The sequence below is a fragment of the Hyperolius riggenbachi genome, chromosome 2 (assembly GCF_040937935.1).
Source record: "Hyperolius riggenbachi isolate aHypRig1 chromosome 2, aHypRig1.pri, whole genome shotgun sequence".
NCBI classification, from domain to species: domain Eukaryota; kingdom Metazoa; phylum Chordata; class Amphibia; order Anura; family Hyperoliidae; genus Hyperolius; species Hyperolius riggenbachi.
In genome coordinates, this window is record NC_090647.1 from 154,463,462 (window position 1) to 154,478,444 (window position 14,983).

General features: G+C 42.9%; 1 protein-coding gene across 1 annotated transcript in view; it reads right to left on the reverse strand.

Moving 5' to 3' along the window:
- Positions 1-14,983, reverse strand: part of RB1 (RB transcriptional corepressor 1) — a 292,700-nt gene that overhangs the window by 182,801 nt on the left and 94,916 nt on the right. Inside the window, exons 12-13 of the mRNA XM_068267730.1 lie at positions 3,898-3,985; positions 121-237 (exon numbers count right to left, since the gene is read on the reverse strand). Coding sequence (XP_068123831.1) covers positions 121-237; positions 3,898-3,985 — 205 coding nt within the window. The remainder of the gene's footprint in view (positions 1-120; positions 238-3,897; positions 3,986-14,983) is intronic.

The window sequence follows — 14,983 nt, forward strand, 5'->3', positions numbered from 1 at the left end:
GGGCGAAAAGACTGTGGTCCTCAAGTGGTTAAAGAAATTTGATAACAAGAAAAAAATAGAATTCTATAGCAGTTAACAGTAAAATAATTTAAAAACAAATGAAAGCATAGAAAACTTTACCTGGTATCCTATCTGTGAGCATGCCTGGCCGACAGCAGCACCAAAACGTGCTTTGAAGATTTGCCCCAGACGCTCCACTCGCTCTGTGATCTTGTTCTTTGGATTGATTGTGCAGTTCTACAAAGAGCTTACGATTAGGGCTTAAAGAGAATCTGTATTGTTAAAATCGCACAAAAGTAAACATACCAATGCGTTAGGGGACATCTCCTATTCCCCTCTGTCACAATTTCGCCGCTCCCCGCCACATTAAAAGTGGTTAAAAACAGTTTTAAAAAGTTTGTTTATAAACAAACAAAATGGCCACCAAAACAGGAAGTAGGTTGATGTACAGTATGTCCACACATAGAAAATACATCCATACACAAGCAGGCTGTATACAGCATTCCTTTTGAATCTCAAGAGATCATTTGTGTGTTTCTTTCCCCCCTGAGGGGGGAGTGCATAGCAGAACCACAACACTGAAGAACTTGGCAGCCTTCCAGACACAGGCTGACAAGTCTGACAAGGGAAAGATACATTGATTTATTACAGAGACTGTGATAGTACAAAGTGCTGCAGTAAGCCAGAACACATTAGAATAGCTTTTGGAACTTGTAGGATGATAAAAAACAGGATGCAATTTTTGTTACGGAGTCTCTTTAAATTATACTAGAAAGAAATAAAACTAACAATTCAATCATTGTAAGCCAAGTGAGGATCGTGGAGAAGGGAAATGCTGGCGCAGCGGTTATGTCATCTGTGCAGTGCCTGAGTACCATGCATATGCATTTTGAAGTTTCCCTATACTCTGAGGGCTGGAACCCACAAGAGCGTTTTTTTGAGCATTTTGGCAGCGCTGCGATACGCTAGCGTTTTGCCAAAACGCTCAGCTGATGTTAATGGATGGGGCAACTTCCACAGGAGCGTTTGCGTTTCCCAGAAACGCAAACGCAGGACATGCAGCATTTTGGGAGCGTTAGCGCTTCAATGTAAAGTATTGAAACGCTAGCAGAAACGCTCAGCAAAACTTAAACTGAGCGGTTTTGCTAGCGTTTTGCGGTTCAGCACACTGTAACAAAATTAAAAATAATTCACAGGACCAATCAGGATAAAAACGCAAAACGCAAAACGCTACACAACCGCTGAGCAAAAAAATACAATGTTGCAAAACGCGACCGCAAACGCGCATGAATCCGCTTGCAAACCGCTCAGACAAAACTCTAGCGGTAGCGTTTTGCGTTTGCTGTTTTCAGTGGGTTCCAGGCCTGAGGGAGGGTTCACACTTATCAGTGAGAAAAAAAGCAATACAAATGGTTAATTATTGCAGAATGTAGGACTAGCATATAGCTGAATTTAGGAGCTTTTACTCTCTATGGAGCACGGCTACGGAAATAATTGTCAATAATTCGACTCTTCAAATGAAGAGTTGACTTTTCAAGTGAAGTCTAGCCACTTCAGGTTCTGGCAAGTCAAAACTAGAAGTGGCCGTCTCACTGCGGCCAATGCCCGAAATGAATAGTTTCCACAGTGGCTCAGGCTCCTCACCCTGCCCCCCCTCCTATTGACTTGTGGCAGCCGGGGACACGCATGCTTCCAGAGTCGTTTGGCGCTGCAGGGAAGCAGAGCGGGAATGCTGCAGACATTGCTTCTGCCAGCATCCGCTCTGTAGAAACGAATGTCACGAATCCCTGCTTTTCTGCCGTGACATACTACTCTGGGTGCATTGCGTGTGTACATACTTACCTCACTGTCCGTTCCTCTCAAAAGCTCACCGTTTTCTTCTTACAACAATTCCTTCCAGCTCTGACAAGATTTTGTCAGAACTAAAATATATCAGTTGCTGTCAGTAATAGCTGAAAATACAACTGATGAGCAAGGTAATATCCATGTTTCCCTATGGCTCAAGTGGGCGATATTACAGTTTAAAGGGGCATTACAGTGAAATATAAGATTTTGGAATTTCCCTAAAAGAAAGTTTCTATTAGAAAGGGCAACACGTATTAGACAGCGCTTTGGTTTACAAAGGTCATCTGGATAACTTATAGCCCAGATACAGATCCTGACATGCCAAGGCAAGGGAAGCTGGGCATAATTTCGACTAAAATCTTTCTTCTCTCCGTCAGCTCACAACCCCATACTCCTAGTGCAAGTTCATTCAGGAGAAAGTACTGCGCTTTGGAATGTCTTAGGTAAACAGGCTGTCTGTTTATTTACCCAACACCTTTCACAGCATTATGAGAATGGGCTTGCATTACTCTGAGTTGACAAGAGGAGAGAGATGGCTATAACCACACAGCGTAACTGATGCAGAGTCCGTCATTTCCTTTGCCTTGCAACGGGACACAGATCTGTATCTGAGCTATAAATTATACAGATGACCTTTGTAAACAAAAGCACCGTCTAATATGTGGTGCTTCTTCTAATAGAAACTTACAATTTTGGAAATTCCAAGAGCTTATATTTCACTGTAATGCCCCTTTAAGAGTGTGCTGACCAGGAAACAGTTATGGGGTAATGGCCATTTTCAAAATGGAGGATGGAGAATTCCATAGATCACGGTGGACAAAACAGGACGTAGGAGAGGAGAAAGAGTTTGAAGAGTAGACTAGTCCAGTGATCTGCAAACTTGGCTCTCCAGCTGTTAAGGAACTACAAGTCACACAATGCATTGCAGAAGTCTGACAGCCACAGTCATGATTCATAAAGGCAAATGCATTGTGGGACCTGTAGTTCCTTAACAGCTGGAGAGCCAAGTTTGCAGATCACTGGACTAGATGGAAGGTAAGTGTAACAAGTGTGTTTATTTTGACTTTTACATTTTCAGTTCAGGCTTGCTCTAAGCTTCGGATGGCCAAACTGTTTAGGCCATGGGCCATATTGCCGTTCATGAGAGTGCTAGGGGCCGAATTAGCGAAATCGAAAAAATTCTGCTGATTGCAGTTAGCTACACTATGTCTGTGACATATCACCAAAACACTGCCATGGAAAATAACCCATATACGTTGTGCTGTTAGCACAGTGACAGCAGCTAATCAGTGGCTGTTTCTGCTTCTGGCCCCTGCATGCAGGCCACATAGAATTAACAACTGTAGAAAGCTTTAGAGCGCCACCACAAATTGTTTGACAGGACGCATTTGGTCCCCAGGCCGGACTTTGGACATGCCTGCTTTAAGCAAACCTGAAATAAGAATAAACTGAAAAGATTACGCATATGTATCCAACCTCCCAAACCTAAAAATTATTTTTAGAAACCTAAAGATTTATTTTCTGTGGAAAAGCTAGAAAAGGTTTAATGTTGTCTTGGGTGTAATTCCTTATTATTGAGGATTTTGCTATAGGCTGACACTTTCATACCTGACGTTCAACTCTTCCAGGCAGAAAAAGAAGAAAAGGAACATAGACGAATATATTACAGCTCTGGCACTTTGAGTCCGCAAGTAGAAAAGCGCGATATAAAAAAGGTACATACACATTGGATTTTTCAAAACAACCGAATCTGACCGATCCGCCAAGCGGATCCATCAAAACTAGCGTTCTCAGCTGAACGACTGTTTGTACACACGCCCATTTTGACGTCCAAACGACCGGTTGTTTTGGAAAAATCCGCCGTGTGTACGCACCTTAAATATTCTGTGTCTGTATCTAAATCCGCAGATCCCTGTGGGGGGGGGGGGGGGGGGGGAGGCTGGATGATTAGGTTAGATTAGCTTTAAAGCTAAAGACATTTCTGTCAAAAAAATTTGTTTAAATAAATATTTCAGATAAAACAAACAAACAAACAAAAAAAACAATACTTGCCTCAAAATAGGAATTGAGAATTACAGATGGCTCATCACTGGATGTATTTAGAGTGATCATCAACTGGTTGATTGTGTTCATTGCAGCTCTGTTAAAGATAAAACAAAATCACATTTTTTACATTACTCTCTCACAATTCAGAGTAAATGAAGCACAGTTGAGAGATTTGGGAGTTGCCATGGCCATTTCCAAGTGTGAAAAAACAATTCATACTGATTCTGACTGACTGAATCCCTACCTAGTCATTAAACCAGAGCAAACATGCTGTGAACTCTGATCTGCTATCCACCATGTTTGCTCTAGGTTAGAGACTCATCAAGTAGTGACGCACGGATCAAGATGGCAGCCCCTTAGTTTTAGTTCAGCCTCAGCTTTCTAAATGCAAGTAAAAAGCTTCTTCCTGACTACCTCAAGTGGGTGATGATGAGATCAGGGGCGATTTTGGAGAGCTGTCTGACCAATAAAAATACACTGACACCTCAACAGGAAATGAGACTACAGAAACAATCAGGACGAGTACTGTACTTAAAGTGGATCCGAGAGAAACTTACTTATTACATAATTGTGCCACTTACATATGGTTTATAGGGCATTCCTCAAGCCAAATACTTTTTTGTATTAAAGGGAAGGTCCAAGCAAAAAAAAAAAATGGAGTTTAACTTACCTGGGGCTTCTACCAGCCCCATGTAGCCATCCTGTGCCCTCATAGTCACTCACTGCTGCTCCAGTCCCCCGCTGGCAGCTTTCTGACCTCGGAGGTCAGGGCCGCATTGCGTACATTTTTACGCATTCCCGCTAGTGCAGGAACATTAACATATACATTTTTACGCGTTAGTGGTGCAACGCATACATTTTTGTTCCTGCACTAGCTGGAATGCGTAAAAATGTATGCAATGCGGCCCTGACCTCCGAGGTCAGAAAGCTGCCAGCGAGGGACTGGAGCAGCAGTGAGTGACTACGAGGGCACAGGATGGCTACATGGGGCTGGTAGAAGCCCCAGGTAAGTTAAACTCATTTTTTTTTTTTGCTTGGACCTTCCCTTTAATAATCCAATTCCCTATAAACTACAAAAGCCTCGTCCACAGCTTCTCCAGTGCCTAGGCATTCTGAGTCCCATGTAGCAAGAGTTTCTTGGAATAGTGGAGATGCAGAGTAGCTTGCCTGGGTGTAATGATGACAAGCAGAATATGGCTGCTCTCATTTGATCACAGGAAGAAATAATGACATACTGCTGAAGCTGTTTGCAGCTAGATTTACTATGTAAACCATCTAAACTTTAGATAAGACATATAGACGAGTTACTTGTGATATTTCGTTTTTCAACTCGGATCCCCTTTAAGGGCCCGTTCTCACTTGAGCGGGAATCACGCGATTCCCGCTCAAGGCAAACCGCTAGCGGTTTTTAAAAAAACGCTACAACGTGTAACACATGGCAGTGTTTTCACTGCCGCGTTTGCGGTTAGCATTAACCGCAAACGTGTTACATGCAGCGGTTTGCCAGTGGTTCGCGATTAGCATTTGCGATTAGCATTTGCGATTAGCATCGCTAATCGCAATCGCTCCAAAACCGCCGCAGTGTCCAGTGATTTTTTCGCGTTAATCGCGGGAAAATCACTCCCGCGAACGTTTTGCAGTTTTAGATGTGAAAGAGGCCTAAGAGGAAGCAATTAACAAAACTTTCTGAATTGCTGATTAATCCATCTGTCAATGTTGGCACTCATTAACACTCTCGCTCTGCAGCGATAGAGACACTGCGGCACTACCTGCATGGAGATTGTATGTTCTCCCTGCATTTGCCTCTGGGTGCTCCAGTTTCCTGTAATAATTTCAATTGGGAGGTATGGGAACAAAAAAACAAAAAAAAAAAAAAAATCTATCCTTCATGGTGTTCCACCACACCAATATGAACGATAATCAATTACAAGGATATATAAAGTTGAAAAAAAAAAAAGTCAGGAAATCAGCAACAATGACCAGGAACTTTCTTATTTTTTAATGGGCAAAAAGTGCACAAGCATACAAAATTCTTCAATACAATTCCTCCATAGACATACAGTATTTAATGCAATACAAGTGGAGAATAACTATTTATTCTCCACTTGTATTGCATTAAATATGCCTATGGATGAATTGTTACATTGAAGAATTTTGTACGCTTGCCCACTTTTTGCACATTAAAAAAATATTTTCATATTTGACAGTTCATGGTCATTTTTGCTGGTTTCCTGACTTTTTTTTTTTTAGCTTTATACATATCCTTGTAATTGATTATGCTCCAGTTTCCATCCTAAACCCAAAATCATACTGGTAAGTTTATTAATATTTGCTTTTGGGTTTTTTTTAGCAGGTGGTAAGACTGCGAGTTCTTCCAAGAAACAGGTAGTGATTCAAGTAGATCAATGTGCTCTATAAAGGGCTGTGAAGAATGTGTAAAAAAATAATAATTTTATAAAATGTACAACACTATAAAATGCAAATAAAACATCCCCAGATTAATTGACCGAGTATTATTAAAAAAAAAATTGGATAATGCCACACTCCTGTGAGGTTGGATAAGGCCGTTGTATCCGCCTCACTAGGCACTGCTACTATCTTCATAGGACTGCTGACTCTCAAACAAGAGAACCCCATCTAAGTTTCTGTGCCTTCAAGATGTCAATTATATGCTTCTAAAAGGGAAGCATAAAATGTTGGGGTACAGTGTCAATACAGCAGAAAAAAAATGTAAGGAAACACTGTGGAAAAAAAGAACCCCTTCTGTTTTCCATTGTTCATATGTTAGACAAGTTAGGGGCCCTCCCTCAACCACAGTATTAGCTCTCTATTGGTCCTATGCGGTAATTCGGTATGATCAATGAGATGCAAATACTTCAGAAATTATGCAACTTTTTATGCAAATATATGCAGCTTGAAAAAGGACCACTCAGTTTAAACCTGGGTTTAAATTAATTGGTCCATTTTTAAAATGCATACATTTGCATCAACTCAGAAGAATTTGCATACCTGTGATCATCCCTCCTGGCAATAATTACATCTATAGATGCTTTGAATAATAGTAATCCCTACTGTAGTAATAATCACTGTTCCCCATCCCCTTCTTGCACCTCTGACACTGTGGTTGTCCTTGGCAGGTTTTTGGAGTGCTGTATCTATTGTTCTGTATAAAGTGCTTGGGGGGGGGGGGGGGGGGGCAGAGTAAAGCTTGCACTGGAGCCCATAGCTCCCTAGCTACGCCACTGTAGACACCTACATAATCCCTCTATAGCACCCCGATTAGAACATCAGCTCAGAATGTTAGAGACGTACGGTATCCAAACTACGTCTCTCCCTCCTGTCCACTCAACCCACACCCAAAGAAGGTGGTTTCTCATGCTGCATACTACCCAGTCACTTTACAGAAAGCATGAGACGGATTCCGAGTCACCTTTAATGAAAGGAGAGAAAGCGCCAATATATAAACAGCACCAGACCAATATTAAATAATCAATTCTATAATTCTTTATTAGGATCACAACACACTTCAACAATAAAATACAATTAAAGTGGTATCGTCACCATAGCATGTGGTCTGAGCGTATTAAGTGATAAAGATGCTAATCCTGCATTCAAAACTTTCAAAACTTTTTCTGCTGTTATGATTTGGAGTTATCACATACTTAAGGAGCACTGGCCCTTTAGTAGTCGTGCAAAAGAATTGCATGCTGGGGGTTCTTTTTATCTATAATCTATTCCTCCTCTTCCCTTTATTTCCCTGCCAGCTTCTTATCTGAAACCTAATCCCCTACTCACTTGTGTTTACAAGCAAGGCTGAGGTGACTCAGTGATTGGAGGAGACGAGAAAAAAAGTAAAGGGCAGAAATGACATCACGAGTTAGCCTTAACTGTGGGCAAAAGACATGGCCCCCACCAGGAACAGAATTCTCATCATTTACTATATAACATTCACTGAAATCAAAACGTGGACAGTGTGGTGATATATCGGGGTGCTGATGCTGTTAAAGAGACACTGAAGCGAGACTAAATCTCGCTTCAGGTCTTATATATAGCAGGGGCACGTGTGCCCCTGCTAAAACGCCGCTATCCCGCGGCTTAACGGGGGTCCCTTCACCCCCAACCCACCCCCCGCAAACCTGGGTCGGAAAAAAGGTCGCTGGACCTGATCTTCCTGGAGGCAGGGCTAACGGCTGCAGCCCTGCCTCCAGTCGCGTCTATCAGACGCGCATCACCGCCTCTCCCCCGCCCCTCTCAGTGAAGGAAGACTGAGAGGGGCGGGGGAGAGGCGGAGGTACGCGTCTGACAGACGCGCATGGGGCAGGGCTGCGGCGGTTAGCCCTGCCCCAACCAGGAAGCGCTCCCCCGCTGCTCGGAGGGGGTTTGGGGGGACAGGGACCCCCGTTAAGCCGCGCTATAGCGGCGTTTTAGCAGGGGCACGCATGCCCCTGCTAGCTATGAGGTCTGAAGCGCGATCTATTCTCGCTTCAGACTCTCTTTAAGGATAATACAGTAAAATATTTTCATTTTCCCATTTTTATGTCTGCTGTGTATTATGTCAAAGGTGTAGATATGCCAGGCTAGATTCATGGACTGTCATGTGATTGTGTGTGGGTCAATAGACCTACATTTGCATTGAATTTTTCTGGAAGCAGGGGGCTGGGACATTAGCATACAGTTCCTCTGGACAGCCAGAAAAAAGGTAATTAGGAAACACTTAGACAGTTGCTTTGAAGCCTATACAGGTGGTCCGACCCTGTTGTCTGAATACTGTAGCAGAGGTGTATGGTGCTTGGAAGCAATTGTCACCTGGACTGGCTGCAGTATGCCTTGAAGCAGCTCACACCAGCCTGAGCCAGGACTTCACACAGGACATCCTGCTGCAATGTGAAAGCCTTAATCAATTGTCACCTGTAACCTGGGAAGATTGGAGGTTAAGGAAGTCTTTTGTTGTGTGTGTGCTATAATACACTTTTCATATGTGGATGTTAGATCTCTGGAAATCAAATTATGTCTAAGGATGTAATTAAAAACTAGTTCCTCCCCTCCCCAAGGAAGTTGCAGCCTGCGGGCGTATCTCACAGTATAAAAAGCAGAGCCAGATGCCTAGAAAGAATCTTCTCCTGGAGGTAGCGCATAGCTAGGGATGATCACGACTCCTGGTCGAACAAACGGCGTCCTCCCGTCAAACAACGTTCTAACCTAAGCTGGTAACGTTCTTTTTTCCCCGTTTATTTTTACGCAAATATCCGTGTGTGTATTTTTGTAACTTATTTTTGTAACTTTTATCTTGTACTTTTTTACTTTGTTTTTTGTACATCTTTTGTATATATTAAGTTCTGCATTGTTCCAAGTTTTCATGGAATATTAAATCCTTATACATGGAATATTAAATCCTTATTTAATAAGTTTGACTTCTGCTGTACTAAACTAACACTCATAGCCTAGAAGAGATTGAAGTGTGTACAAGTCCGTGCCTGATTGTATGATCAGGATTACAAGATTGTAATTGCATTGTGTGTGGGGCGTTTGTCATACGTTGGCCTAAAGCGCGCAGCTGACCCAATGTACGAAAACGCCAGTGCGAGTAGCTCAACAGCTGAGTGGCTAACAGTATAACGACTGTTAGTGGCTTTGCTTCACTACAGTGTAAGATTGCAACTGTGTGTGTGTGTGGGTGCGTGGAGTTCCCGTATTTGGCCTAAGCGCAAAGCTGACCCGAATACGAAAACGCGGATTGCGCGCGGAGGACTCGACAGCAGAGTGGAAGTGTCTAGCGAACCGCTAGTGGTTGCAGTGAGAGGTGTTCTGAGGGGTCCCAGCCTTGTTTTAGCTCTAATAAGGCTGCTCCCCGCTTGATCTGGTCAAACCCGCAGTCGGGAACCGTATACGCAGGCGTGCCGCGGGCCGGTTCCTGACAGACAGTATAATACATGTGTTATGTAAGTAGATCAAGTATTTATCTACTTATATAAGTGGTTTTTTTCCCTGGCATAGTATGGCTGATCCTACTGCTTTAAAATCACCAAGGAGGTGAAACGACGGGGTGCAACAATATAATCATGAATTATATAAAAAATATAAATTAAATTAATAAACAGTCCACAGTTTCACAATCTAATTAATTCCAATAATCCAGTATATCAATTTATACAAATACATAAAGTGCCACAAGAAAATAGTATGACAGTACATAAAAAAAAACAACTAACAGCAGTTGCTATGAATGAAGATTGGACAACAGTCCAAAGTCCAATGAGGATTCCTGATAAGGAAATAAAGTAAAGTGCTGCCGTGCATAAACAGAAAAGGTGGGACTTACGTGAAAGGAGAGAGCAGGACTAGGAAGAGCACCACTGCCAGTCGCCCTAATGCATCTCGCGATCCACCCGTTTTGGTTTGCCCATTAGCACACTCCATTCTATTTGGACCCCTTAGCAAGGGGACCCATTATCATACTCTACATAATATTTAGGGTGCTTGTCCTATTTTTCCTATATTGATTCCAGGTCACAGACACAGATATGTTGAGGAACCCATGCTTACAGTTATTGCTGACAAGGAATTATGCTGGGTACACACTGAGATTTTCTGGCAGATTTAATTTCAGATCGATTATTCCCAACATGTCAGATCTGATTTACGATCGATTTCTGAGCATTTTCTGATCGATTTTCAACCTTTTTCCATTCACTTCAACAGATGATCAATTGGAAAATGCTCGGAAATCGATCGTAAATCAGATCGGACATGTTAGAAATAATCAATTTGACAGTAAATCTGCCAGAAATTCTCATAGTGTGTACCTAGCATAACAATAATACAACATTAAAGTAAATGGTTTCTTTAGCAATGTAGTTTGTGAGTCAACATTGGTGATTTCTGGCATCTATATATGTGAAAACTGAGCTGCTACCACTATGAAAGCAATGGAAATAATTCCCAATATATACATTTCAGTTACTTTTAATAGATAACAGATTTGATCATAAGAGGTGCTGTCCTGTCCGTCTAATTTTAAAGAACGTGTCAATAAGCTTGAGTGTAAACAAGTGAGGAATGTAACTTGGGGAGTTGGGCCAGATCTTTTGGATCATGAAAACACTAATCAGTTCTCTAGCTCCAGGAGCTTGTTAAAATGTGTCACATTCAGGAAGCTGGATAGGGTAATACATGCAATTATTCAGAGCACAGTTCCTCCTCATCCAACCATCCATGGTCCACCCTCCCAGCATCTCCAGTGACAGCTCTCTGGCTTTAGCCATCTGTTTTACCTTTCCTGTGCACACCATAAACACAGCTAACCACAAATCATTGCATTTACCGTGACATGAATCTATGACAGAGCTAAGACACACCTAGATACAAGAGTCAACTTACAGACAAACCCAGTACATTCATTTTCATTCTCCTATTATTCATCTGAATTTGTAGACGCATAGAACTTTTATATATATGTGTGTTGGAAGGCTGCATATTTTTGGTCAGATCTTGATAAAAGTACTGGTAGGAGCCAAGCCCAAGTTGCTATAGTTTTGAGACAGACTTTGGATTCTGTTCTTTGATGCTTATTTGGACAAACAGGACGGACCTGCCTGAGTTCCATTCAGCGATTTAAAGGACAAATAAAACAAGAGGGATATAAAGGCTGCCATAATTTATTTCCTTTTAAAGGGAACGGTTCACACAAAATAAACATATCAGTCGATAGCTTGTAAAGAATAAATGCTCTACCTGATAATTTTGCCGCTCTGGTGTGCCCTTTTTAGTGTTTTTTATCAATTATTGCTCCAGGAAAAATCAAATATGGCCGCCGGCTCATATCCCTTCTGCTTCCGGGTTATGAGTTGTTCTGGATGTGCTGACTAGGCTATATGAGACTAGGCTGCTATCTAGGCTATATGAGAAAGGCTGCTGCAGCCTTTAATCTGTGTGCTTTCATTTTGGTATGATGTGCAGTACAGGCAGTAGGAAGTGTCTCTCATAGGAATGAAACTGCAGTCATCATCAGTATTTATGCAGAGGCACACAGAGCACACAGATAATATTGCAGCCACACTTGTCTGTTTCAGAGATTCTCTCTCAGCAGCAGCCCCTCCCATGTCATTTATTTATTTATTAGATTTATATAGCGCCAACATATTACGCAGCGCTGTGCAATAAATAGGATTACAGACAATGATAACTGGGGTGACAGAACAATACAGGTAACAAATCATAGATACAACAATACAGGTAATAGCAATAAGATACACAACACAATGCAGATAGTAGTACATACCAGATCATAAACTGGAGTGGTAGAATTACCAGTTCCAAATTCTGGGTAAAGTGCACACAGTCAAGTAAGATACACAAGGGGAGAGGGCCCTGCCAAAGGCTTACACTCTAGAGGGAGGGGTTGGTGAAACGAAAGGAAGGGGTGCATCAAGAAGTTATTGGCAGAAAGGATTAGGGTAGTGTTGAGTTGATGTAGGCCTCCTCGAAGAAGTGAGTTTTTAGTGCTTTTTTGAAGGTGTTGAAGGTGGGAGCGAGCCTGACAGGCAGTGGGAGAGAGTTCCACAGGATGGGGGCAGCTCTAGTGAAGTCCTGCAGTCGTGCATGGGAGTGCGAGATGCGTGGGGTGGTTAAGAGGAGGTCATTGGAGGAGCGAAGTGGACGGCCAGGTGTATATCTGCTGACCAGGTCAGAGATGTAGCTTGCGCAGGACTTGTGTATGGATTTGTAGGCCAAACATAGGATCATGAAGCTGATTCTGAAGTGAATTGGAAGCCAATGAAGGGATTTGCGTAGTGGAGTCGTGGAGACAGAGCGGTGGGAGGAGTAGATGAGTCTGGCTGCTGCGTTCATGATGGATTTTAGGGGGGCGATGCGGTTTTGAGGAAGGCCTGACAAGAGGGAGTTGCAGTAGTTCAGGTGGGAGATGATGAGGGCGTGGACAAGGAGTTTGGCAGTGTCTGGGGTCAGGAAAGGCCGGATCTTGGAGATGTTGCGCAAGTGGAAATAGCAGGCTCTAGCTCGGTTTGGATGTGGGAGGTGAAGGAGAGGGCTGAGTCCAGGGTGACACCCAGGCAGCGGGCTTGTGTGGTAGGACGAATTATTGTGCCATTGACAGTGACATAGAGGTCAGTGGGGGTGAAGCAGCACGTGGCGGGAAGATTAGGAGTTCAGTCTTATCCAGGTTTAATTTTAGGAACCTGGCAGACATCCAAGATGAAATAGCCGAGAGGCCAGAGGATACCTTCTCCATGGTGGTGGTGGAGAAATCAGTGGTATGGAGGTAAATCAGGGTGTCATCTGCATATAGGCGATAATTGAAACCCAGAGAGAAGAGGAGTTTTCCGATGGAGGCGGTGTAAATGGAGAACAGCAGGGGACCAAGAACAGAGCCTTGGGGGACCCCATCTGAAAGTGGGAGGGAGGTTGAGGAGGAATCATTAAAGGAGGTCTTGAAGGAGCGATTTGAGAGGTAGGATGAAAACCATGCTAGGGCAAGGTCTTGGATACCCACAGATTGCAGGGACTGGAGAAGCAGGGAGTGATCGACGGTGTCGAATGCTGATGAGAGGTCTAGGAGGAGAAGGATAGTGTATTTTCCTTCGACCTTGGCAAGCGTGAGGTCATTGACGACCTTGGTGAGGGCAGTCTCGGTGGAGTGGCCTGGCCGAAATCCTGATTGCAGGGGGTCAAACAGCTATCAGTATGCAAAGCAGGAAATCTGAGCCAGGAGGTGGCAGGCTTGGGCTTGAAAAGACTCCACAGGAGAGTGACTCAGCTATAATGATTCCAGGTCAAACCTAGAATGAGCCAGTCGGGGATTCTTATCACAGCTGCTAATAGACTAATTAAGCAGATAAGAATGAAACTAAAAGCAGGGTAGGTGTTTACTGTCATGTTCCCACTGATAAATGTAATAAAATACATGAGGGTGCTTCGTCTCTGGTTCTCTTTAAGCAATACCGGTTGCCTGGCTATCCTGCTGATCCTCTGCCTCTAATAATTTTAGCCATGGACCCTGAACAAGCATGCAGCAGATCCGAGGTTTCTGACATTATTGTCAGATCTGACAAGATTACCACAAGCTTGTTTCTGGTGTTATTCAAATACTAGCCCAGCCAAGTAGATCAGCAGGGCTGGCAAGCAACTGTATTGTTTAAAAGGAAATAAACATGGCAGCCTCCATATTCTTCTCACTTCAGTTGTCCTTAAAGGGACTCCCAAGCACCTCTCACGAGTATGCCTTTAAGCCAGACGACTTCCAACAAAGTCGTGCTATGACCCCTCTGGAGGAGCCGCTTGCAATGGTCATGCTTGTCACTTCCTCTTCCTGCTTCATTCAGTGATGCACTTCTCTAACAGATAAGAAGGGGTGACCTGGAAGTTAAAGCCAAGATAGCAGCCGCAATTTTTAAATTGAAATCGAACAAAAACTATTTGGTGTAGAACGGCAATTCAAACATCAAATGAAAGAGGAGAGCACAAGCTACCTACAGAATGGTATGCATCTTTAAGTACTTTGCAGTACTGGTCGGAGTCTTAAAGTCATTCCCATGAGAGGTGCTCGGAGTCCCTTTAAAAAGGAACGGTCGCAAAAATGTAAAAAACACATACAAATAAGAAGTATGTTTCTTACTGAGTAAAATGAGCCATAAATTACTGCTCTCCTATGATGCTGGCATTTACACTAAGTAGTAGAAATCTGACATTGCCGACAGGTTTTGGGCTAGTCCATCTCTTCATAGGGGATTCTTAGCATGGCCTTTATTCTTTATAAAGACACTCCCTGAAAAAAGATTTATACAAAGATGCTGACCAGCCTGCCTGCTCACCGTACACGTTTATGGCAGATGGACGGAGCAACTGCCATTCACTAAGAGCATTTTGAAGAGAAAGAAATCCCTGTGAACCCCCCATGAGGAGAGGGGCTAGTCTAAAACCTGTCGGTTCTGTCAGATTTCTACTACCTACTGTAAGTGACAGCAACATAGGAGAAATGTAATTTATGGCTCATTTTTACTCTGGAAGAAACATACTTCTTAATTGTATACGTTTACACATTTTAAATTTTAAGATTTTTGCATCAGAGGTCCTTTAA